The sequence below is a fragment of the Coccinella septempunctata genome, chromosome 5 (assembly GCF_907165205.1).
Source record: "Coccinella septempunctata chromosome 5, icCocSept1.1, whole genome shotgun sequence".
Classification (NCBI taxonomy): Eukaryota; Metazoa; Arthropoda; class Insecta; order Coleoptera; family Coccinellidae; genus Coccinella; species Coccinella septempunctata.
Window position 1 is genome coordinate 35040593 of NC_058193.1, and position 22958 is coordinate 35063550.

The following is a 22958-nucleotide window of genomic DNA, read 5'->3' on the forward strand; positions in this document are numbered from 1 at the left end:
AACTGGCGCTTGTCTGAACTGAATTATAACACCATTCAAGTTTTTCGTGCACGTATTACAGTGCTTAGTTCTGTAATAATAATTTGATTACAAGCTTTCATGCTGGTTCAGCTAGTTGATGCACTTTTTCAGCTCATCCATTACATCCACTACTAGTATCACCTTGAATCGGTAGTCAACAGGAAACGGTCGGATGAAATTTTCTTCTGAATATTTCATTCACTACAGAAAATTGTATGAAGAGAGTCAAATGAATAATGAATGGAATCGTCTTAGTCTTTTATGGGACAATCAGAATTTTTGTCAACACTCTTCTTCATTTTTAGAAGTGTATTAATTAGATTTACGATAATTTTTCTTGGAGACCCGCTTGGGGTTAGTTAAAAAATCGTCAAGACCTAACGATTGCACCGAGCTCCATGAAATTCCCAGATTTATCACAAGAAAAGTTGCGTTTTTAGAATATGTATCACATTTAGACCTATGGTGATATTTCTGGGATATACGTGTCGAAAGTTCAAAAATACCCAAATCACACCTGGAACCGCCACTGGAGCTGTCAGACTTCTCTGCCAACAGAGGCTTTCCAGAGAGCTCAAAACTTCCACACTCTATTACTCCACAGTACTGTCTTGCATAGGTCTATATTTTGGAGACCATTTTAGTCCTCAGGAGGACAAAATGCAGCGAAAGACTGAAGAGAACCTTCCTTCTCCAAGCTAAGTTTTCCCAGAAAAACATCGTTTTCAGCGACTGGTTCAGCACTCTACACATATTTATCGATGTCAGCCAGTAGACCCACATGAGTAAGGCTACAAATATTCCAGAGGCCGCAACAGAATGAGCTACACCCAATCGAATATCTTTCACCTAGTTAGTCGGAATCCGTAGGTTAAAACCGACGTACCTATGATCTTCATTTCATTGATATTCATGAAATTTGAATCGGCAAGGAGAAAAGTGTGTAACTATGTCTGGTGGACGAAACCCATTAGGTCAATGGCTGGTTTGAATTAATTTTATTATCACTGATTTTGGTCTATCGCTTATTGGCTTATTTGAACCGTGTCAGAACATCCGAATACCGTAAGAGTGGATATTTCGGGAAATGAGCGGTTGATGGCTTCCGCTGATATATGATGGATTAGGACTGGATGCCCTGCCGGATGCTGGAAGGAAATTTCCCCATGTAACCATTGAATTTTGGGACTCCATTAGGAGATCAAGACGTTTCGGTTAATTAGAAATTTGGACCACTCAATTCAAAGGGCTTTCTTTGACGATACATTCAAGGTTGGTCCTTTCACTTCTCTCCCACAAATTTCAACAGATAATCGGGGCTATATCTTTGGAAGTTTTAGTCTATTGTTGTTGTTTCAAGTCCCAAAATTTCTCCCACCAAATATTATTTTGTTGAATTCGATTTAATTGAAAATATTGGATTGAAAGGGGTCAAGATTCAAACGAAAAATGTGAAGTTACCTTTATTGAAAGTAGAACATTTGGGAATCTTAATTTTTTATTAATTTCATTCAGATCATTCAAGAAAATTTTAGATCAATGAAATTTCGTCAGTGATTAATGAATATAAGATATAAGTGGCCTATATACAACATCTGTAGTGTTTGCTTGTGAAGGTTTTGATATATTGCTTCCAATTAGTTAAAAAATTAATCGTTCACTACAGATAAGAGTCGTTGAAAAACAATAAATTACTTATCAGTTTATTTCTTTAAATAATAATGTTATGCCATTCAGTGGCTGCAAAAGGAATCCCTTCGAATTGAATTCGAATTTTTCATTTTTATCAGGACAAGGCTGAACTTCAAAATTCGACAAGAGATGAGCTAGTCCACATTTAGCATTCAAAAGGCTGTATCGTCGACCTAAAAAAAATTTCATTAAATGTAAATTGACTGGATTATCTTATACCTAAAGAAACATATTCCACATGAAATTATCTCTCTTTCCATAGAGAAAAAAAAAACTTATTTTCCATTGATTGTTCGAATCAAAGTTGCAGTTTCATTTTTAACACTAACCTATGCAGTTTCTAGGTCCATCACCGAACGACAAGAATGTCATATTGTGCCTTGTCTCAGAGTTTTCCTTCCTGAATCTGTTTGGCTCAAATCGTTGTGGATCAGGAAAATATTCTGGATCATAGTGTATTCCCATAATTGGGATATAAATCATATCACCCTTTTCTAGTACCAAGTCACTTCCTGGAATTTGATATCGCTTTGAGCATCTCCTATCGAGGAAAGGCACAATTGGATATTTTCTCAAGGTCTCTACAAAAAAAAAACCGAGTTGAATTACATATAAAAATATCTATCTACCAATAGCCAATAAATTTGTAATGAAAACGAGAAATATTGATAATGGAAAACAGATCGATCGACCTACCATAAAGGGTACATTCTAAGTACTCCATCTCTTGAAGACCATCGTAACAAAACCCTCCATACTTGTTCCTGACGCGTATAATTTCATCCCTAACTTTTTTTTGTATGTCCGGATTATGTGCCAGCTCCATCAAAAGGAATGTCATTGTCGAGCTCGTTGTTTCATAGCCAGCAATGAAAAATTGGACAGCTTGGGCCACTAAAATGTCCCCATCTGTAACATTGAATAAAATATCTTAATATTATCACGATGTAATCAAAAATATAGATAATTGAGCGTAGTGGTTCTTTGCAACATAACTTCAATCTATCTAGGAGTTAAGCTGGATTCCTCACTGGATGTCAATCTGACATATAGAACTTTTATTATCTCACAGTTTTTTTATTTCAGATGAAATTTTCTGGTGACTTCTCTTTTTCTTCAAGAAAAAGATCAATTTTTGTAGAACTTTGATACCCTTCAATATAATTGCTTATTACAGCTTATTTTCTAAATAGGATTTTTTACTGGGGGTTTTCCCTAAGCTCTTGTATAACACAATTGTTTGGTGATAATTATGTGTTAGTTATTGAAATATTTTCATTCATTCTCACCTAATGATTCAACGTTATCGATCTGGTCCTGTTTCTTCATTTCAATGAGAATATCCAACAAATCGTTCCTGACGAACTTGGTTTTCTCCCTATCCTTCATAGTCCTCCAGAAGACGTCCCTGAAGAAGTTACTCGATAAACCATCGATGAAACTCATCCTCAACAAGTGTACCAACTTGGGCGCTATGAAGAAGCACGTAGTCTGAATTGCATGCCAGACAAACTGCCAGTTGTAAATTCTCCTTGCTATAACTCTAAATGGGGCATCTTCTTGCTCAAAACAACCGGCTTCTAAACCAAACGATGTGGAAGTTATTGCATCAGTAGTGAATTTTCCGCAGAGTTCTCGAACTTCCAGGTTTTCATGTTTTATTTTCTTCCTCACATAATCAACCATGTCTTCTGCACATTTGATCATCAGCTTAGACATCAATTTCATTTTTCCGGAGGAGAAGGCTGGTGTCATTCTCCTCCTAATATCCCTCCATCTAGGAGTTTTCATCAGGAATAGTATGTTAGATCCTATTGCGTCATGCGCCTCGTTATTGGTCATTGTTCTATTGAGGAAGTGATCAAAATCCTTGATCAGTATGTTTCTTATGAGATCCAAATCGTTCACCATCAGGCAGGGTTCGTCCAAGATGAAGAAACCTATGAAGGGTTCCTTGGTGGTTTCATACACTGACCTACAGAATTCGCCAATGGTGGTTTTCCACAGGCACACGTCTCTCAAGTTTCCAAATATTGGCTCAGGTTTCAAAAATGGTATCTTACGTTTCTTCCAATGTTTGAAATTCCTCGTCATGTAAATATAAAAAATGATACTCAAGATTACCAAGAGCAATCCGGTGTACAGAGCAATCATCCTGTTTTCACTGCACTACCTGAAATCAAACAATATTTCAGGTTATTTCTAAGTTGGTTAAAAAAATTCCATATAATAGGAACGAAAATAATTTCAAAACTGATTACTGATTAAAAAAATTGGTTCATTGAAATGCTCGGAAACTTTCATAATCATCACTCATCGATTTTGAATAAAATTTCATTATTTCATATCACAACAAAGTGCGCAATAAACGAATTGATAAGTCTACTAAGGGTCAATCCCTTAGGGTTAAGTTTTGTATCTACATTGTTTCGAGCTATGCAATGAAAGACAGAAAACACACGTTTCAGGAATATATTCAGATAGCTCAATCAATAACAACATAGATAATAAACTTGCATATCAATTTGTTATTACATTAGTGACGTATTGACAAGGAATTCCAATTTTACCTTCTCACTTTCGTTCATATACAACAATTGTACGATCCTCAATGAAATTTTGAAATGGATTAATAAAAAATATGCGCATTTCAGTAATTGTATATATAACATAAGCTGCTGGATGTTATAACCGAAAAATCAATTGTTTATAAATTGTCATTTACCTCAGCAAGTGTACACAAACAAAAATTAACTGCTCACGAATCTCAGTTTCGACAGTCTAGACAAATTTCACACGAGCCACAAGAATCAACTGCATATAACTATGATTAGACTATATTGTACCGAATTGTTGCTTGAAATTAATGAACCCTTGCGATAAACAACATAAACATCATTTATCGAATCTCTTTTTAATGATGGACTTGATGAAACAATTATCAAATTTTTATCATTTATGTTGTATAAATATTTCAGCTGACCTGATTTACTGTGAACCCATAAGACCTATAAGAAGTTCATCTAGTTCCCCTATAGAGCTCAGTCATACCAGGAAAAAACAAAAAAGATTCTGAATTTCACACGAAGATTTATCATTCTTCTTCGAAATATTCAAATAAAAGTGAGGAGGTGAAAGAATTAAGAAGTTTATCGGAAATGTTTCTACATGTGTGTGTTTCGTTGTCACAAAAGCATCTTCAGGTGGGTGAAGGTGAACTGGAAGACTTGGAAGAGATTAAAATATGGAATTATCATAAAATGGTTTTCAACTGTTCAAATTGAACGACTTGATTTATCTTAATGTGCAAAATATCCTTATTGGCTTAAATTAACTTCCTTTTAGGTCACTCAACTCAAGATATCCCCCCCATTTTTGAGTTTTCGACCAGATTTCAGTTGCTAGGAAGGTAATGGCAATTAGTACAATCAGTATTTGGTGATAGCTCTCAGAGAGGGAAGTAGGTACTTGAAAAAAATTACCAATAGCATTCAGATCAGAATTGAGATTTTTCCAACCTGAATGAAAAATGATCAATAAGTGATCAGTAGTTGAAATCTCTGAATTGATGGATGCAAGAAATGTATTTCTAGTAAATGATATCACCCACCATTTATATCAAAGCCATCTAGCCCCTGAGAAGTTTGCAACTGAAGATACACTTCTCTAGCATAGAGGACAGAAATACTCTCTCATTGTAAATAGGACGAGTTCCTCGAAAATTTGAATCAAGTTGAGTCAGAAATAAAGGAATAAGTTTCCTTTTCGATTCCGCTGAAATGCCTCCTAATTCCCAAAACTGCCAAATTCAAATGAGATGTTCAGTGTTTGCCTCGGGTATTAAAAACACGTTTAAATTAATGAGTAACATTTTTGGGTGTGACCAGAGAACCGAGATATTAAATTATAAGATCCATCCGTATAATTTATAGAAAGATTCTCTTGATTGAATTCATATAAATAATTTTTTTTCAGTACAATCGAATTTCTACTACAGTGGGGTCGGACCTTGTAACTGAAACTCGTTTAAAAGTTTCTTCTGTGTCTGTTAACAAGTATTCACGCAGATGTTGAGTTCATCTTTTCAACAATAATGAAAAAATTTATTTGAAAACAAATAAGAATTGCTGCCTGCATTCAAAATTTCGAAATACTGGAACATTAGAGATTATTGTTGAAAAAAGTCTACTCTGTTACACATTCCACTTCGATTTCGAAGACATGCAGACACTTCTTCATTATCTTGATCTTGATGATTTGGTGAATGCGCGATACACTTTCATACCGATTGTACTGATGACGAAATGATTTGATAGGCGAAGAAATATCTAGAGAGGATAAGATATAAGCCGAAAATAACCAATTTCAAAAGAAAAATCGCCATAGTAAACTACGTATTTCAAAAAAATAAATTTGGAATTGGAATCCTCTTCATTCAGGTTTCGAAATCCTTTTTCAATACTCCTTGACGAATATATTCTAAAGGCCTTTTTCCTTCAATAAGTATATGTTATATACATTCTATTTTACATCATTGCCATTCGGACTATACGAACTCCAACTTTCACTATCAATAGAGTAGTGTCAATGATGAATTTTGAATTTTCAGCTCAGACTGACTTAAAAGCTCTCAATTTCTTTCAGAGATTGAAAATTATTAGTACCTATCGTATAATTCGATCTGCTTCGTAGAAACTTATTTCTATGCAGGCTGGACAAAGCGATAATGTGATAATTTATTCTGCTTTCCTTCAGATTCCAGAGAAACTTTAGAGTGCTAAAATATTCACTACTATCGATTTCGATATTTCGATCCCAATATGATCTTCAATATTGACTTTTCATTGAGAACTCCAAAACTTGAGTGAAAGTGGCAAGAGATACCGTTAATCCTTGCGCAATTCTTGAGAGTACTATCTTTAAGTGAAAGTAAGGAACTTGAAACATTTTGCCATCCTTTCAGTGAAGATTCTGTTCTGCGAGAATTGACATTGCAAGGGTGCAGAAGCTTTTCTGAATGTACCCTAGTCGAATCTCAATATTCAGCAAGCAAATTAAACAATCCAAAACATTGCTAATAATTATCACGAAATGTCTTCGTATTGGCACCATTTTCTTCAAAATTACAGAATGAACTTTTGGTCATGTGAATACTGATTAGCTTATTTGATCCTTATTGTTTCGCAAGGTGTTCATGAATTCATGAAGGGGTGCTTCTTTGTCACAAAATAATAAACAATAAAAGGAGGAACCTTTACAAATCAAAAGGGCATAAGAATAGCATTCTTTGTCGAACAAGAAACCATTGCAGTGAATTTAACGATGTATTCATGTGGAAAACTAAACGAATAATATTTTCAAGAGAAGTTTTCCACTAAGAAACTTGTTTCGCTATCAAAATGAAACCTTTTTCAAGTTCGTAAAGGAAATTGAAGATATCCTGATAGACAAACACGTAGGCATATAATCCTAGTGAAAATCATATAATTCAGTTATTCGCTTTAATTATGGATTTTCATCGAAAATCGTCCATATCAATATTTATCAGTCGATGGAGGATTTGTAAAGGGAAATATTTGAAAATGCATTTCACATTCTTAAATATGAAGTATTGTTTAAGATTCAACTGTATTCCCTATAATGATGGGGATATACATAAATATAAAACCCTTAGAATATTCCTTGGAATACATGAAGTGAAATTAAAGAAGAGATATGTCTTCCAAACTTTGTTCATCAAAACCTTCATTCCTTCATCCAAACTTTCCATTTCTCAACTAAAACTACTCAAAAAAGTCAAGCAGGTGGTTGAAATGAATTTTCACCGATGTACATTTTTTTTCTGGTAACAAAGTGAAAGTTCGCATCTACTGCCGACCATAGCTACCACCATGGAACAACCATCTGTTCCATAGCCCCAAACGAATGGCATACAATCATTTGAGAAATTTATATTTGTACCTTTCAACCGAGTATCCGCATCTCAGCGTGTATCCTTTTCTACTTGACCTTCTTCAATGGGAACACTTTCTAATTTCTCACACCCATCACAACCTGAATGAAGGTTGAAATATCATCTTGAACTTGAGGATGAGGAGTTTATATATAAAGGGGGACCGAAAGTTAGGCCATTTGTTGACTGGTCGTATTTTCACGTTGGAAATGCTAGATACTACAATTTTCAAGGTGGTCATTCAGTTTTTCAGAGGCTGAGTGCGATTCTTCAAGTTTTTCCTGAAAAAATCAAACATCTCTTCGAATTTAAGACCTTAAGAATATATTATACATAGAAGAGAAATAGTTCAACAAGAAATATTTTGCAATTCCTGAGCTATAAGAAATAAAGTAAGTAACAGCAATTATTCCACGAATTATTTGGATTAGAGACAACAAGGAATTAATATTTATACGTTGAAACATTGCCTTTGCTTGAAATATCAAGAAACACTAGGAATATTTTACTGGTTTTTCGCCATCATATCATTGCATCTTCACAAACCGTCTCAACACAAACACAATTATAATTTTCGGACATATTTGAAATGATTTCGAAATCTTTCTCTTGTGGTCCTTCACATATGGGCACCCTGTATAGTGTATACATCCACTTAGCCGGAAGGTCCGGCATCCATTGATTCTGCGGCTCTTCCCGTCTCACGAGAACCAGTCTCCTCCAACTGGGTCAGTGTACAACTAGGTGAAATTGATTCATTGAACTTGAGAAAACAAGAACAAGAAACATGTGAAACGCAAGGTTGGAGAAATTTGTTGGAGCTGCTGGAATTCAGGTCAATGTTATAAAAAGACGGATGTAAGTTCAAGACAGCTTTCCTTGAGGTGGATGCTCTCACTCAAGGAGAAGGGGTGGGGAGCTGCAGAAGGGGGAGGCACCACCTCTCATGCAGGAGTCTTTATATTGTAGCAGGAGCTGCAGTTGAAAGGAGAAGTTGCAAAGATGGAGAGGGAGAAGCATCAAGAAACTTCCTACACTCCCATGTATCATTTTCAGATATTTCAGTACATTTCGTTGAGAAATGACTTCTGAATCCAGCAGAGAAGTTGTTATCTATTCAAATCTGCTATCCCATTCCCATTTTTCATTGGCAATCAATACCCTGTATAGAATAGCACTTTCCACTCCACAAATTCCATCTCTCGAAAATAGGAAAAGAATGCAAACGATCTATTGCAACCAAACTTTTATTTTCCATCATAAATATATACATAGCACAATATACGTGAACAATAAAATAAATAAAATAAATAGGGGACACTTCTTCGAAAATGATGGATAAGTATTTGATGGCAAACTGAGTCTTGAACTCTCTTTGAGAGACCTCAAAAGCTGACTATCCACTCAGTACAGACTCATTGAAAATTACAGACACAGTATGCATCTTTAACTTGTGCCCACACACTCAAATTTAAATTCAAATTTAATTTCGATCTACTCATTCCATGACAATCACTCAAAATATTATCTGCAGTTCAAACTCAACCTGTTTCAGGTCTTGAACTTATAATTTCTCCCTTTTTCATCTTAATAAAATGATGCATATAAATGAAAATCACAGAGTTAGCATCTAGGAAGCATTTCAAAGCATCGACCAAGTGAAAATATTGATTTTTCGTTTGCGGTGGTGAATTGACTTAAATTATTGTATTCTCATAGGAATCAAAGGTACCAAATACCTAAATTGATTTTCGAAGAATTTAAAAATGTCATACTTATATAGTTTTCCTACTTGAACTCTTTCCAAGCTCTGTAGGCCAACTGGTCCACATCCCTCTTCCTCCTGTAGTCGTGCAGCTCGTGTCCATGACCATGATGAGCGGCGTGTATGACTGTATGACCTTCGTGGTGGTCATCCGAGTGTACCAGCTTCTTGATACCAATGATGGCTGATAAAGTCAGGGCCAGCACCGAAACGAATAGAGCTTTCTTGGCCAGCAGCGCCACTCCACCGAGACCAAGGGTTGCCAACATTTTGCCCATCATGACTCCGGCCATCATGACTCCGGTACTCATGCCTCCTCCACCCCCTCCATTTCCGTTCCTCCTGCGACCGGTGACAACTGAAAATGAGGAGAAAATGATGAAGAAAAGCATAGACTTACTACAGATAATTTTCGATTGTTTTCATATCGATTCATTCCTGAATTTCAGAAAATTGTATCGCCAAACTGTACTTTTAAAGATTTGTAGTCCACAATGAATTCATTCCACCGTTAAATTTCCTACAATTTCTTCTGAAACGTGAAAAATAAAATCCTACACATTTACGATAGTTTCATTTGATGTTCCTAATTCTAAACCCTTGAAATTCATGGCTATTTTTTTATTCAACACTGACGAATTTCTGGCCAGAAGAACTAGGAATATCTGAATGCCTTTATAATATTTTTGTTCTCTATTTTGAAGTCAATCCACAAAACACTCATAATAACCTATTAACTATTCATCTAGATGCGACTGTGTGTATTAAACAGATTGTTGTACGGTCAAAACAAAAGATACACACGTGTAAAATTTTGAATGCCAAATTGTGGTCTTTCGAGTCTTCTTGAGGCTCAAAAGATTAAAGTATCTTAAAAGAAACCTGGGTTACAAGCCTAGGCAATGTAACTATCTATACTTTTCGATTTATCTTTCTGGATTATGCAAGTAGAACACTAAAAAAATGAATCAAAGGCTCGCCTTCAATTGCTATTGATGTCGACAGGATATTTGTCTGCTTGTCGGTATCAATTCATAATGTCCTTGGAAATCCTGTTGAATTGATGGAATTTGCGTCGAATTCACTGTGATGTAATTTTAATTAAGGCAGAATAAAGATGAACCACCCTTTGAAGCGTATATACATGAAAGGTACTGCAGGATGACTTGCAAATATTGAACGAGGGTGAATATTAAATATTTCGGTACACTGAGGACTTGATTCGATTATATTTCCGGATTCGTGTCGTTTTGCGAGAACCAAACTGGAGTAAGAACACCAACAGCTAGTGTTAGTCGAAATTCTTCTCTACTTTCCATAGGGTGAACAAACCATCTTTGACACCTATGATCACGAAGCTTCAATATTTTCAATAATAGTTTGTTTTCTATCAAACCGCAATTTTATATTACCACTAAGGGAAGAATAATATTAACTGAATGACAATTTCTCAGAAAATTGATAAGGATTTATGAACACCACTAGAAATTACAAAACTGGGACTCAACTAACTAAAAAAATTGCGACCTTATTAAAGTCAGCTGATAAGAAATGCCCTAGTAGGCTTAAAAAGCAAAAGGTGAAGAACTTTAACTCAACCTCCAAGATGTTGATGCAAATAAACATTCAGAATGTCATTATCAAATCAATTAGACAAGAACAGTTTTGTAGCATAGCTGAATAAAACCTTAGAATACCAAGAATCGCTGCACTACCCCTTCATCTGGACAAATGTCACATTTACCTTCGTTGCTCTCATCTATATCCTCTATGGCCTCCTTGAAAGACCTCCCAAACTCCTCCCCTGGCATCAGTTCCGGCAACTTAATCCTTATTTCGTGACTCTGCAAGTAGTTCTCGATAGCACCCAACACTGTCTTGTCCTTATTCAAAGACCTCCCCATATGGTCACTTTTAATGGACACCAGGTGTACCCCCTCACTCAACTTTATGTCCTCCGGTTGCGTGTTCAGGTAATGTATGAAAAATTTCCCAAGGACGTGGGTTCCTTTTCCGAAATCTAATCCTTCAGAGGCACCTTTCACCGAAACTATTGATAAGACGCACAAGGGCACTAGTAAAACAAGATGAGAGATCATGGTGTTTGTATCTCTAGGGACGTACATCAAATAGATAAGCCTTACTAATCTGTTATATATATTGGTTGAAAGGGAAAAAATTGACAAGAACTTTTCATTATTGCTACTTAGTGGAGCATACTATCTTGAAATAAAAGAAATAAGTAACCAGATCAAGTTTGAGCTGAAGTATGACCTGAATGTCTACCTTTTGCTGAGATCTGCATGAGGAGTCCGTTCTAGTGTCAGGACTGGCCTTAGTTCAATGTTGATTTCACATGCATCAAGAGCATTAGTTACTTTCATCAAGCCATATCAATCAGGATATTCCAAAAGGGAATATTCACAACCCTTTTCATTAGGAGACACTCTCTTAGAATTGACCACCTCTCCATCAGCGATTCGTACATCTCTTAAAGAATGAGGGATTTTGGTCAACCCAAATTGAAAATTGTGGAGAATTCTGGAAAGAAGGACACCTAAGAATAACAACAAAAATGGACAACTGGAAATATAAATTGAGAAGTGAACTGCATAACTCAAATGCGTGTTTTCCTTTCTCTAAACAGTTTCTTGTAGGTACATTTTCCTGTAGCACAAAAACTTTCTGTGCAAATTGAGGGAATTTGTGCTCCTAGCACCCAGGGAGTCCCAGGATTACTGAGAATAAATTCTGTCCTTTTTTCAGAGGGACTAAATCAATAATCAATTCTTATATCGATCGTTCCATAACGTGATTAAACGTGAAAATTTTTCTAAATTGTGTTGTGAAAGTTTCAGTGTTACACACTGTATTTCTCGAACGATATATCCGAAATTCCCAAGCCAGCATGATCCATACACAATGCTCTATAATCATACCGAATGATTTCAAAAAGATTCCTTTGTTTCCATTGAATTTATCATATCTCCAGAGATTGTCCCATAGGGACATTCAACCCTGATGGAACTCTCTCAAGGTCTTCCACTAACCATACAGACGCTCCTAATGGGATCATATAATCTTCTTGATTCCGATTTTACGAGCTCCAATGCCATCCTATTTTTCCACGACCCGGCAACGATTCCCCAAAGGCCATTTTCAACCCTTGCGGGTGCTGAGTCCGACCCTGACGCGTCGTCCTGGAACGACAAGTCGATAAGTCTTCTTTTTCATCATATCCACAAACTAACTCGGTCAGTAAATCGAAGAATGTTATTAGATTTAATTGAGGCTCGGAAGGAAAGACAAATATGCCTGATTCTGAATAGAAGGGTAACGCCCAGAATGCAATTCAACGCACTCATGCAGAGGCTAGAAGGGGTTTGACCATAAACGCGTATTCTCACATTCTCGTTGAAATAGTAGACGGCCATATAGCTTATACAGGGTGAGTCTTTGACTCGTACAAATATTTAAACAGTAGATTCTTGAGGTTAAGAGAAATACTTTTTTCCTATACCTTTTTTTCCGATTCGACCCTGATAAAAAGCCATACTTAGCCATTTAAGTTTTCAAAATCAGCTGTGCCACCCCTGGAAAAACATAATTACCTTCAGAATAACTAGCTGAATCTGTGACACATATGTGGATCTTTTAAACAGAGTTGGGTTCTTTGATTTTTTGGTATTTTTATGGGACGTAATAATGAGAAAACTGGAAGACGTGGGTGATATCTTGCGTTCGAAAAATATCCATCCAATAAATGGAAAACTATATTCCGAAATTCATTTCATTCGATGAAGCCGTTTGTGAGATAAAACTGAAAATATAATTTTCTTATGGGTTTCAAACAGCCTGTATCTTTCAAACCGAGCCGATTCGGAAAAAATGGAATAAGAAAAAAGTGTTTCTTTTGACCCCAAGAATATACTGTTAAAATATCGAAGACCTACCCTTTATATTTCTAGAATTATAGGTTACGTTTTGGACATCACATTTTGACAAGACACAACTTAAAAACGATGAATTTTGCTCTCATGATCATTTTGTTCATATGGATGAAGAGTATGAGAAAATGTTTAGCTTTTCGATGATCATGTTTCTGAAAATGAACCAGTTTAATTGACAGATTCATCACCAACTTTGCTATGATTCCTTTCATAATGGGGATGAAATTTTTTGTGACCGAAACCTATTCCACGAATTCGCAAGAAACCATGAAATTTCATGAAATATTCACAATTCTTCATCAGCATGCTCGATGGATATGCGGACTTCGCATTTGAATTACCGATTTTAATTAATTGAATGGAATTCTTCGGCGTACTTCATCTGAGAGAAATTACTCTGGTTTTCATAAGTGTAACAGTTGTATCCGCGATAAACTTGTTTTCTCTCTAAAATACGATTTAGAACGTTGGTATATCGTAGAAAATGGAAGCATCTGTGCAGTTCCGCGATTTCTATTCATTTCACGAAGATCTTATCCGGATAATGAAAAAATGATTCATTATGTAGCAACAGATTGACAATGGAAGAAAAGCAATATTTTTCGTCCAAAAACATGTCACAAAAGGCTGTAAGGAAAAGAGATCTGAGCCAAATGCTCAAATTCCTAGAAATATTGAAATAAATCAATAGTTTCTTCAGATAACTATTACAAAACTATAAAAAGTTCATTTTCAGATTGTAAAATAATTGGAATCGAAGTCTCATCAGACTGTCATTTCTTAAGGGATAACTAGAGGGAGTAGTAGATTTCAAAGCTAGAGGGGTTGAAAATGAAGTTGAAAAGTGAAATTCTCAAAAAAAGGAATGGATCCTGATGTAAGAAAATCAAACTAAACACGAGAAATCAAGGCTTTCATTCTCATTTATAACTTAGAATCTTCTTATCCATGGGAATAACTATTTTACACTGTTTAACTTAAAGAAAAAGTGTGATTTTCGTGTACTTTTCTAATTCACCTTTGCTACAGAATAAAATTGAAATATGTATTTGTAAGTCGAGCTAACAGATGACATATAAACTGTAAATAGTCCTTACGTATCTAGAGGAAGAGTATATCTAATCACTCTCAATCTATTAATCAAACGTTTCTCCCAAATATCATCATCAAGTTACTAATTACTGTAGTTGCATTCCTTCATTCAAGATATCTTCTCCTCACCTACTAGCAATGCACGCAATTCAGTTAAGCTTCGCTAAATATTGCGAAAGATAAAAACTGCCGATGGTGATTTTTCTCGATCATTTTAATCAAGATGTGTCTACGTTTAGTGTTGTGTTTCAGTGTTATCGTGTCATACGCTCAGGCTAGCTGGGTGGAGGACCTGTACTCTCCTAGGGGCTTAGATCTAGGGGCTGGTTTTTCCGTACAACTCGAGAAACACAATTCTTCGGATTCAGCTCCTTTCCTCGAGAAGAATACGATGAAGATGAACTTCGCCAACTATGGAGTGTCCATTTCGAAGGATACGAGGAGAAATGTGATAGAGTTGGACTTGTTGCGACAGGATCTTGGAAAAGGTATGGATTTTCATGTCTTTTGCTGGACAATTCTTCTGTGGAGAAATTATTTGAGGAACAACAGGATCAATTCTGGTCAAAGGCAACTCTCATCTGGTTTAACTCCAAATTATCTTGGAAAATATTGAATTTCTAGGGTGTTAGCGTTTGGAAACGGTGACCACTAGTTTTAGTCACAGCTGCATCGGGATTCTGTAGGAACATGGCTAGTTTTTCATGTGAAAAAAATTGTGGAACGAAGAAAGTTTGCTTGGAGGGACAAGTAAAAGTATTTTTCTTCACTAGAGGTATGCCAAATTAAATCAGACTGTTTAGGGAATCATCTAGTTGAGCCAAATATGTAGGTACACATATACACACTGATTCTGGCATTGATTTCTACATATATATGTGGGCAAAGCTGGGCATAGAGATATTTTTTTATATCGGAAAGTTCAAGGAAAATTCAAGGCACTGAAAATCAAATCTCATAGGAAAGTAACAATTCTGGTAACTCTTTTTTACTGGGCAAACTCTAAAAACCATTATTGATTCCAATTATTATTCAATATATTTCGCGAATTTTTCCCCTCATAAAGAGGAAAATCAATCATGAAAAAAGCTCGTTTCCAAAACAACAAGGACGTGGGAGAAAATGTTAGATGGAAAGATGAAACCTCAGTCGAACGAATAAATCAATTTGGGTCCGCACTCCTGGGATGTTTTTCCGCACAGAAAATACCCGATTTCCCCTCTTTTCTTCGTGTTAACGATCTCCTATCATTTCAGGAAGAGCCCAGAAGATGGGGAACATGATCCTTCCGGCCATAATTGGATTCAAGGCTGCAGGATTAACGTCAATCATTCTGTTCACGATGAAAGTGCTGGTTGTGAAGGCGTTCATGGTGGCCAAATTCGCTCTCTTGATTTCATCCGCGATCTTCGTGAAAAAATTCTTCTTCCAAGAGCACCACCACGAGCCCACCTACGTGGAAATAGAGCATCATGAGCCAGAAGCCCATCCGATGTTCGTCAGTAATGAAGGTGAGTAAATTTTCATCCTTCACAATCAGAGGATGGGTGGATTTAAATCCAGTGAAAAAATGACACGTATTTGCATCCTGTGATCAAAATATTTTGAATTGATGAAGGAAAATTGATCAATTGTGACATTTCAGGTGGTAACGAAGGCCATGGGACTTCCAACTATTTAGCATACGCAAACTACGTCCCAAGTGCTGCGGCTCAAACACAAGTAGTAAATTATGCAGTTGAGGCTCCAACGGCTAATTTTTCTGGTGCTGGCCAACAGCAGATTATTGTTCCTATTGCTGGAAAAAGGTCAGATGAGAAGAGGATACCGAAGCTACCGCTTTACACAATCAGGAAATATACGGTCCATAGCGCTTAGACACGAAAGTGAGTGTTGAATAGTCTAGATTTTCAAGCCCCAGCTGTTGAGGGTCTAAAGTTGAGATAATAGGCAAAATCTGCTCAATAGGTTCCGAGTTGTAGCATCTTTTTCTTTCAATTCATGAAAAACCATCGATCAAAATGAAAGAAACTCAGTACATACGAACATTTGAGTTGTAGTTTCCAATCAAACATCAATTGAGTGCTCTACTCATTCAATTTTTCGAATTTTGATTTCATTTTTATATTGTAGGAGGTACTGCCCTGCCCAGGGTCTAGAAAGGGATTAGAGAGGAACAAAATGAGTGTGTACACGAATATCCAGAGGTGCTATATATTTATTGATACAATAGTGATAATTATCTTTTAATTTATTTATTTTCTCAATTTCACCACGTCTTATACATATACTATTATGTAGTTAAACCTTATAATGTCAAGTTAATCCTACATGTTGCGCAATTTTTCTGTATGGAATAAAGAATTGAACCAACTTTTTGTTCATAATTCATGATTCCTGAACGTCATTCATCAAATAACCAGACAGACTTATCCAGTTCTTCTTCTTCTATTTGTATTTCTTCATCTTATCTTTCCACCAGTTCTAAAATACTGGAAGAAGCTACAATGTAACAAAACTCGTCATGTTTCAATATGAATAGAAATTGGAATTTTTTTATGTTCATTATTTGATTGCTTGTGACAATGGAAGTTCATAAGACACCAGCAAATAGCTAGCTACAGGTCACTGACGAAAGATCGGAGCACTAACACCGAATGGCTTCTCGAAGGCGACTTCCAAAAGCTCCATAAATCCTCCCTTTACAGCTTCCAATTCCAATAAAAACCTGAATACTTTCATCAACATAACTCTGCAGTGAAATGTGTCCATAACTTCTTAATAGATTATAAGAGAATCTAACGTTTCTCAACAATGTGCTCAACTAGCCAACTGAATTTGAACATTGACTGTATGAGGGTGAGTAAAGTTCAATTTATGGAGACTTTTCAGTAAAAATTCGACAATCAGAAGTGTTACAACAGTAAAATTGGTTTTGTCAATTGACTACTCCATTCGAGAATTGTTGCTTGTCCCTTTAGTTTTACTTTGAGTTCCCCAAGGAATGAAATATCAAATGCCACAATTTTAAACGAACTATTTTATTAAACAACACAGAATTCAGGAATTTACATAAATAGAATAAATAAAAATAAATTATAATAACCAATATGGCTCAATATCAAATCTTTTCTCTCGTTCAGTTGGTTGGTACGTGGGCTTTGTATGCCAGATTTTGGGCTCCTTGTGCGTCGAAGGTCCTTCCCCAACCGCCGCCTCCATATGAGTCATGTCCTCCGCCACTGCTAACAGAGGCGTGCTCGTGATGTGGATGGGCAACTACTTCGTAGGTAACGTGTTTCTCCTGGCTGAAGAGTTTCTTGAGACCAATAACGACAGCTAGTACCAAGGCAAGCTGTAAGAGAAGACGAAATTATTGTTAAATTGCAATAGAAATAAACTAAGAGATCATATAGTTGAAAATATAAATTAACAACACTTTTTCGCACTTCTACAAACTGTTATTTTACAGATCTTAATGAAATTACTGGGTTTTCGGATAAAAATTCATAATAGATGGTTAAACGAAGCCAATTAACGGAAAATTTGATATGCAGTCATATTGAAAGCCAATGACAACTATGATCTCCTGATCGTTGTGTATTCGTTATATCTTCCCTAAACTTGAAAATCATATCTTCGAGGGAATATTCAGTTTAGCAAAAGCACCTGCCGACCTGTTCTATTTGAAAAAAAGTTACACCGGTGACATGAATACATGTCTAATAGCTCTTCTGGTATAGTGGAGAACAAATTCTTGAAACCAGGTCAAAAGCGCCTAGATTAAATGGAATAGTTTCTTCAGATCAACCGGAAAATTCAATCTATGTCCATGTTTAAAAATGGAACGTTCGATGGAAGAATATAATTAATTTTGTGTAATTTATAATAGAATCGCAATTGAAAATAATTGAAAAAATGAAAAAAAATGAATTAAATAATAAAACACAAGTTCTACAAAACCTCAACACTTGTTTCAGTTAAAGACCTTAAGCTAAGTTTGTTTGACATTCATTCATCTCACGAAAAAAAGAAAATGAATTAATGCCTGAATTATTTTTATTCTTCCCTATATGGTATATTGTGAATAAGATTTTGAAATAAATTGCCCCTTCTATAAAGAATGCAGACTGTGTGCAAATGCTCGAGACGTATTTAAAGTTGCAGTAATATATCAGCCTTCGTCAGCACAATGAACCAGCAACTAGTTAAACTTTGCGTTATATCCTTGATAGAGTGAAGCTTAGGAAAGGAGTGTAAATGAGGAGCAATTCAAAACATGAGCTGAAACTTACGAAAACTCTTGAAAAAATCAATTTGTAAAAGTCTCGAACTGTTTTCATTAAGTTTTTTTTCAATTATAATGTTTTTCAGTGTTGTTTCAGTCGTTTATTGCCGAGAAAGAAAATGGCGGAAGAAATCCTATGTAACATGATGAAAGATGTAATGTGTTCCATTAATATTGTTGGGGTGTGATGAACTATTGAAAGAATATCTCCTTACTTCTGCTCAAGATTCTGTTGTTCCACTTTTTGAGAATTCTACTGAAAGAAGGGCTTTTCCCATATACTCAAAAAGTTCTAATTCTTGTTTGAAAATCTGTATCTTTTTTTTTATTGACTTTCCTCACATGTGAAGAGCCAATCAATTCAGTACCTACATCCGAGATCTTCATTAATCAACAAAATTTGTTAAAATCACTCACCTTGCTGACCAGAAGAGCCTTTCCTACGAGAAGAACGAGTGCCTTGAACGCTAAAGCCTTCAGCAAACCGATTTTCATGGCAGCTGCAGCGATCATCATGCCCATGCCGTTGTTCTTCTTCTTCCTGGCGTCACCGTTACCAGTGGACTCGTCTGGTTTCAGAGAAAAACCAAGGGTCGTGGATCCATCTTTGTCTGTGCTTCCGGTCACCACAACATCGGTTCCATCGAAAGCCTAGAAGAAAAATGGGAACTACTCAAAGGTATCTGAAAATCTTGAATGATGCGCAATGACAGAAATATTCGAATCATTTTCATTCTGGAGCAGCTAATGGATGAAAACTGTCTTCGCGTGAAACAATGTCCATCTCCAGAATTGAAGAAACAAGAAGTGACTCAAAGTGTAATGAAATAACTCTCATATTGACTACATCAAGGTAGGAATTTCAGCTGTCCTTGACAGTGACGAGGGTTAACTATAATTGAGTGAGAATGTTGTGGAGGTTACATTTCTATATTCGGAAGAGTATTGCATACCTTGAATGCCTCTTTTCTCGCTCTAAAAGGAATCACCCCTTAAAATATTCATTTACACCCTGTACCAACAATTATAACAACTCTACGCCAAGAAGAAATCGCAATACATTCGTTTCTGGGAACCATTGAAACTTTCGTTTTGTAAATAACTGCTTGTTTTAAATTCACTGCTATGATATTACGGTTGATTTTATAGATATTTCCTTCCCAATGCCCTGGATTGTTTACGCTATAATCAATATTCCGACTCATTAAAAGAGACAACGATATTGCTCATCAGTGTTTTGAATCATTATATCAATGTTCAAAGCACTGGCTAATAGGATTTAAAGCTCATTAGCTAACGGTTCACCCTTTTATGAAATACATCGATATTTTCCATGTAACATTAGTCGACATCATTTTCTAGACCGATTTGCCATCCGTTTATTGAAATGATAGTGGTCGAAGATACGGACTATAAATTTTTGAAACGATGCACTTGTTTTACACTCTACAGGCCCGTTCCTTCGTGCTTTATTTTATGTCTTACTGAGCTCCATTTGGAAAACGGCAGACGAGTGCAAACTTTACATTATGGTCCATAACCAACGTGATATACAGAAATGTATATAAAAGGTTTCGTAGACTGAGAAAAACCAACAAATAAAAGAGTATCATCTCAGGAAATAAGACAGACTTTTCTCATCATTGTAATTAGAGTTTCCGACATTAATCACTTTAAAAAGTGGGTAGCTTCAATAAATCTCTTGGTAGATTGTTGCAAATCATAAAGCGCAGCTTGATGACGCACCTGACGCAAGATCGAGAATAATTATAAATTGATGATGGACCTTTCGAGGACAATGAGAGAAAATCCTGCATAACGAAGACCACAATGAGGGTCACGTGGAACTAATAGGCACCTGCGCCTATTGTGCATCTGCTCACAGAGAAAATGAAAGGCGAAAAGAAAGTTGCAATCTCTGGAAAAAAGGGTTACTCCAGCTAGACGGCTGCCATAGCAATTGACCGTGATCTTCTAGAGAATGAATCTTTAATCCGCACCATTCCGAATCATGTGAAAGTTCAAAACGTTAGAATCGAGATTAATCTTGACCCGGGAGGTAACACAAGTGTCTAATTGCCGGTAGAGTTCGTCATTTTGAGGTCAATCACTACTTCCCATGACATTGTGTGGAATGTTTCTTCGTGGTGGCATGTGTGGCACAGAAAGAATAACCAGATTCTAGAAGAAATTATGATAAACTGGAAATGCATTTGCACTAGTCAAAGAAGCTGGGATTTCAATTATTTGAACCAATTTCGAAGAAATAGTCTCTTAGACACTATTTGACGATATTTTCATTTCATGAATACAAAAGCCTTGAATCTCCATCATTTTAGACTATCGCAATTGAAAGAACGCCAAATGGTGATAATTTCATAACTATCGATCATAATCCGACTAAAATGTCAATTCTCAGATCCTTTCCAATTCTGTTATAGCTTCATCTTTAGAGGAATGAAACAAAACAGTTCATCTAGTTTTCAGTGATATCAATTCATCTGAAATATCGAAGGAAACTGATAGAACAAAGCAGAGCGATTCTTCAGAAATTTATCTTGAAAATTAATAATGATTGTATTACAAGAGTTTCATGAATCACTAAACCATCTTCAAATTCATGAAACTCATCGAAGTTTGGTCTATGCTTGAATTCAATGATGGATTTTAAGAAGCATCGGTCACACCTATCAAAAAATTCGTCCCAAAAATTCTACAATTTCCCTCTTTTTCTTTAGTCTAACCTTCTAGTGATACATATATTGGAAGAAAGACTTCCAACACAATCATATTCAACCAGTTGAAATACTAATAAGTCAGTGCAAACAATAAAATTTACATAGCTTCCATTAGCATGCTCATTATAATGCAAACAATAACTGGCTTAGAAGCTGTTCAATCTCTACATGTCTGATATTAATCCTGGGAGGCTCATTTCTTATAGTTTTCGTACATACCTTCCATTTCAAAGACCTTGTCCTGATGAACTTTGATAGCTTATCGGTGATAACCTCGCTGATCTGCTCCTCTTCAGACATATTCTCAACATCATTCAAACTCCTTGATGACTCCTCTGAGATGGTTTCAGTTGAGGTTTGGGTGATCTCTATGTCTCCGTACTCAATCATTGATTTTTTCAGCATCTTATTGAAGTAGGTGACTAGTTTGAGCATCATGCATGAGCTTATATCCCTGGTCGAGCATTTGGTGTTGAGTTTTTTGAGTAAAGATGCTTCCACAGTTGTGTATTCGTTGGTATTGACCTAGAGAATTGAGAAGTGAATTTCTTAGTTTCATCGGTTTATATCCAACAAAAAGCGATGTTTTGGTATAGATTTATTATTCATTTTAATTCATTGAGTTTTGTCAGAAAACATTATTTTTGAAAAAGAAATAACGAATGTTACATGATATAAATGAATACAAAAACTGAAATTGATTCAGTTTGAGCTCCATTGAATTTTCAGAAAAAAAACTCGATTTTTTCAAATGTTGCTGGATTTTTATGGGAACGCATCTAGAAATGGCATTAATTCTTACTAAATTATCCACATGGCCCTTGTTGTTGTCAACCATAGGTCCTGCAGCAGCCAAGGCCAGCAGACCTAGACCGATCACAGCACAGATCACTTTAGAGTTCATTATCACAATAGTGGATGTACGACTGAACAACAAATGACCAGCGATTTCAAAAAACTTTGTACATGTCCGAGGTTGCAAATCGAATGAAGATCACAGGCAAGAAGGAAGATTTTATATCTTCTTTTCTATGTGTGTCAGTTGGACCAGTTCGCTTTTGGTATTAGGGTTATGGAATCTGTTTAGGATGGAGGGAAATGGAAGTCAACCTTCTTTGTTCGGTGCAAAACAATCTCCCATCCTCCTATCACTTCTTCCATCGACAGTGAAAATATTCATACGCCAATTCAGAATTTCTTCTCGTTTAATTCGTGTTGAAGTTTACGAAGATTAGGATACAGTTAGATTATGTTATAGAGTGGAGAGTTGAAGGATTTGCTACCGACGATTCATTCATGTTTTTCTGCAGCAGGACGTAGTTTATTGTTTTATGATTCTTGTGTCGTGAATTGTTACGAATTTTTCACACTTGCATGCTAGATCTACTCCTGTGCTTGCTCATATAATTAACGCTGGTTTGCGTGAGGTAAATGATGCATGTGGTGTGCCTTTTGGATT

General features: G+C 36.0%; 4 protein-coding genes across 5 annotated transcripts; 1 reads left to right on the forward strand and 3 right to left on the reverse strand.

Annotated features, from left to right (window-relative positions):
- Nucleotides 1-1015: 1015 nt before the first annotated feature.
- Nucleotides 1016-16746, forward strand: LOC123313692. Of its 2 annotated transcripts, none has more exons than XM_044898670.1 (4): nucleotides 1016-1293; nucleotides 15730-15984; nucleotides 16119-16359; nucleotides 16607-16746. In XM_044898670.1, exons 2-3 carry the CDS (start codon nucleotides 15744-15746, stop codon nucleotides 16349-16351), a joined length of 474 nt encoding a protein of 157 aa, XP_044754605.1. In that variant the 5' UTR covers nucleotides 1016-1293; nucleotides 15730-15743; the 3' UTR covers nucleotides 16352-16359; nucleotides 16607-16746. The 2 variants fall into 2 exon arrangements, with proteins under 2 accessions (XP_044754605.1, XP_044754604.1); XM_044898669.1 differs by lacking the exon at nucleotides 1016-1293 and adding an exon at nucleotides 4442-4916.
- On the reverse strand, nucleotides 1709-3921 carry LOC123313690 (cytochrome P450 6j1-like). The gene is made up of 4 exons (XM_044898667.1): nucleotides 3003-3921; nucleotides 2410-2622; nucleotides 2043-2294; nucleotides 1709-1886 (listed from the first exon to the last, which is right to left on the reverse strand). Exons 1-4 carry the CDS (start codon nucleotides 3865-3867, stop codon nucleotides 1720-1722), a joined length of 1497 nt encoding a protein of 498 aa, XP_044754602.1. The 5' UTR covers nucleotides 3868-3921; the 3' UTR covers nucleotides 1709-1719.
- Nucleotides 8905-11530, reverse strand: LOC123314123. The gene is made up of 2 exons (XM_044899242.1): nucleotides 11147-11530; nucleotides 8905-9826 (listed from the first exon to the last, which is right to left on the reverse strand). Exons 1-2 carry the CDS (start codon nucleotides 11528-11530, stop codon nucleotides 9455-9457), a joined length of 756 nt encoding a protein of 251 aa, XP_044755177.1. The 3' UTR covers nucleotides 8905-9454.
- An 847-nt stretch (nucleotides 16747-17593) lies between the features above and the next one.
- LOC123313897 lies at nucleotides 17594-22684 on the reverse strand. Its single transcript, XM_044898999.1, has 4 exons — nucleotides 22302-22684; nucleotides 21719-22024; nucleotides 19179-19412; nucleotides 17594-17828 (listed from the first exon to the last, which is right to left on the reverse strand). The coding sequence occupies exons 1-4, from the start codon at nucleotides 22401-22403 to the stop codon at nucleotides 17613-17615; spliced, it is 858 nt and encodes a 285-aa protein (XP_044754934.1). The 5' UTR covers nucleotides 22404-22684; the 3' UTR covers nucleotides 17594-17612.
- Nucleotides 22685-22958: the final 274 nt, after the last annotated feature.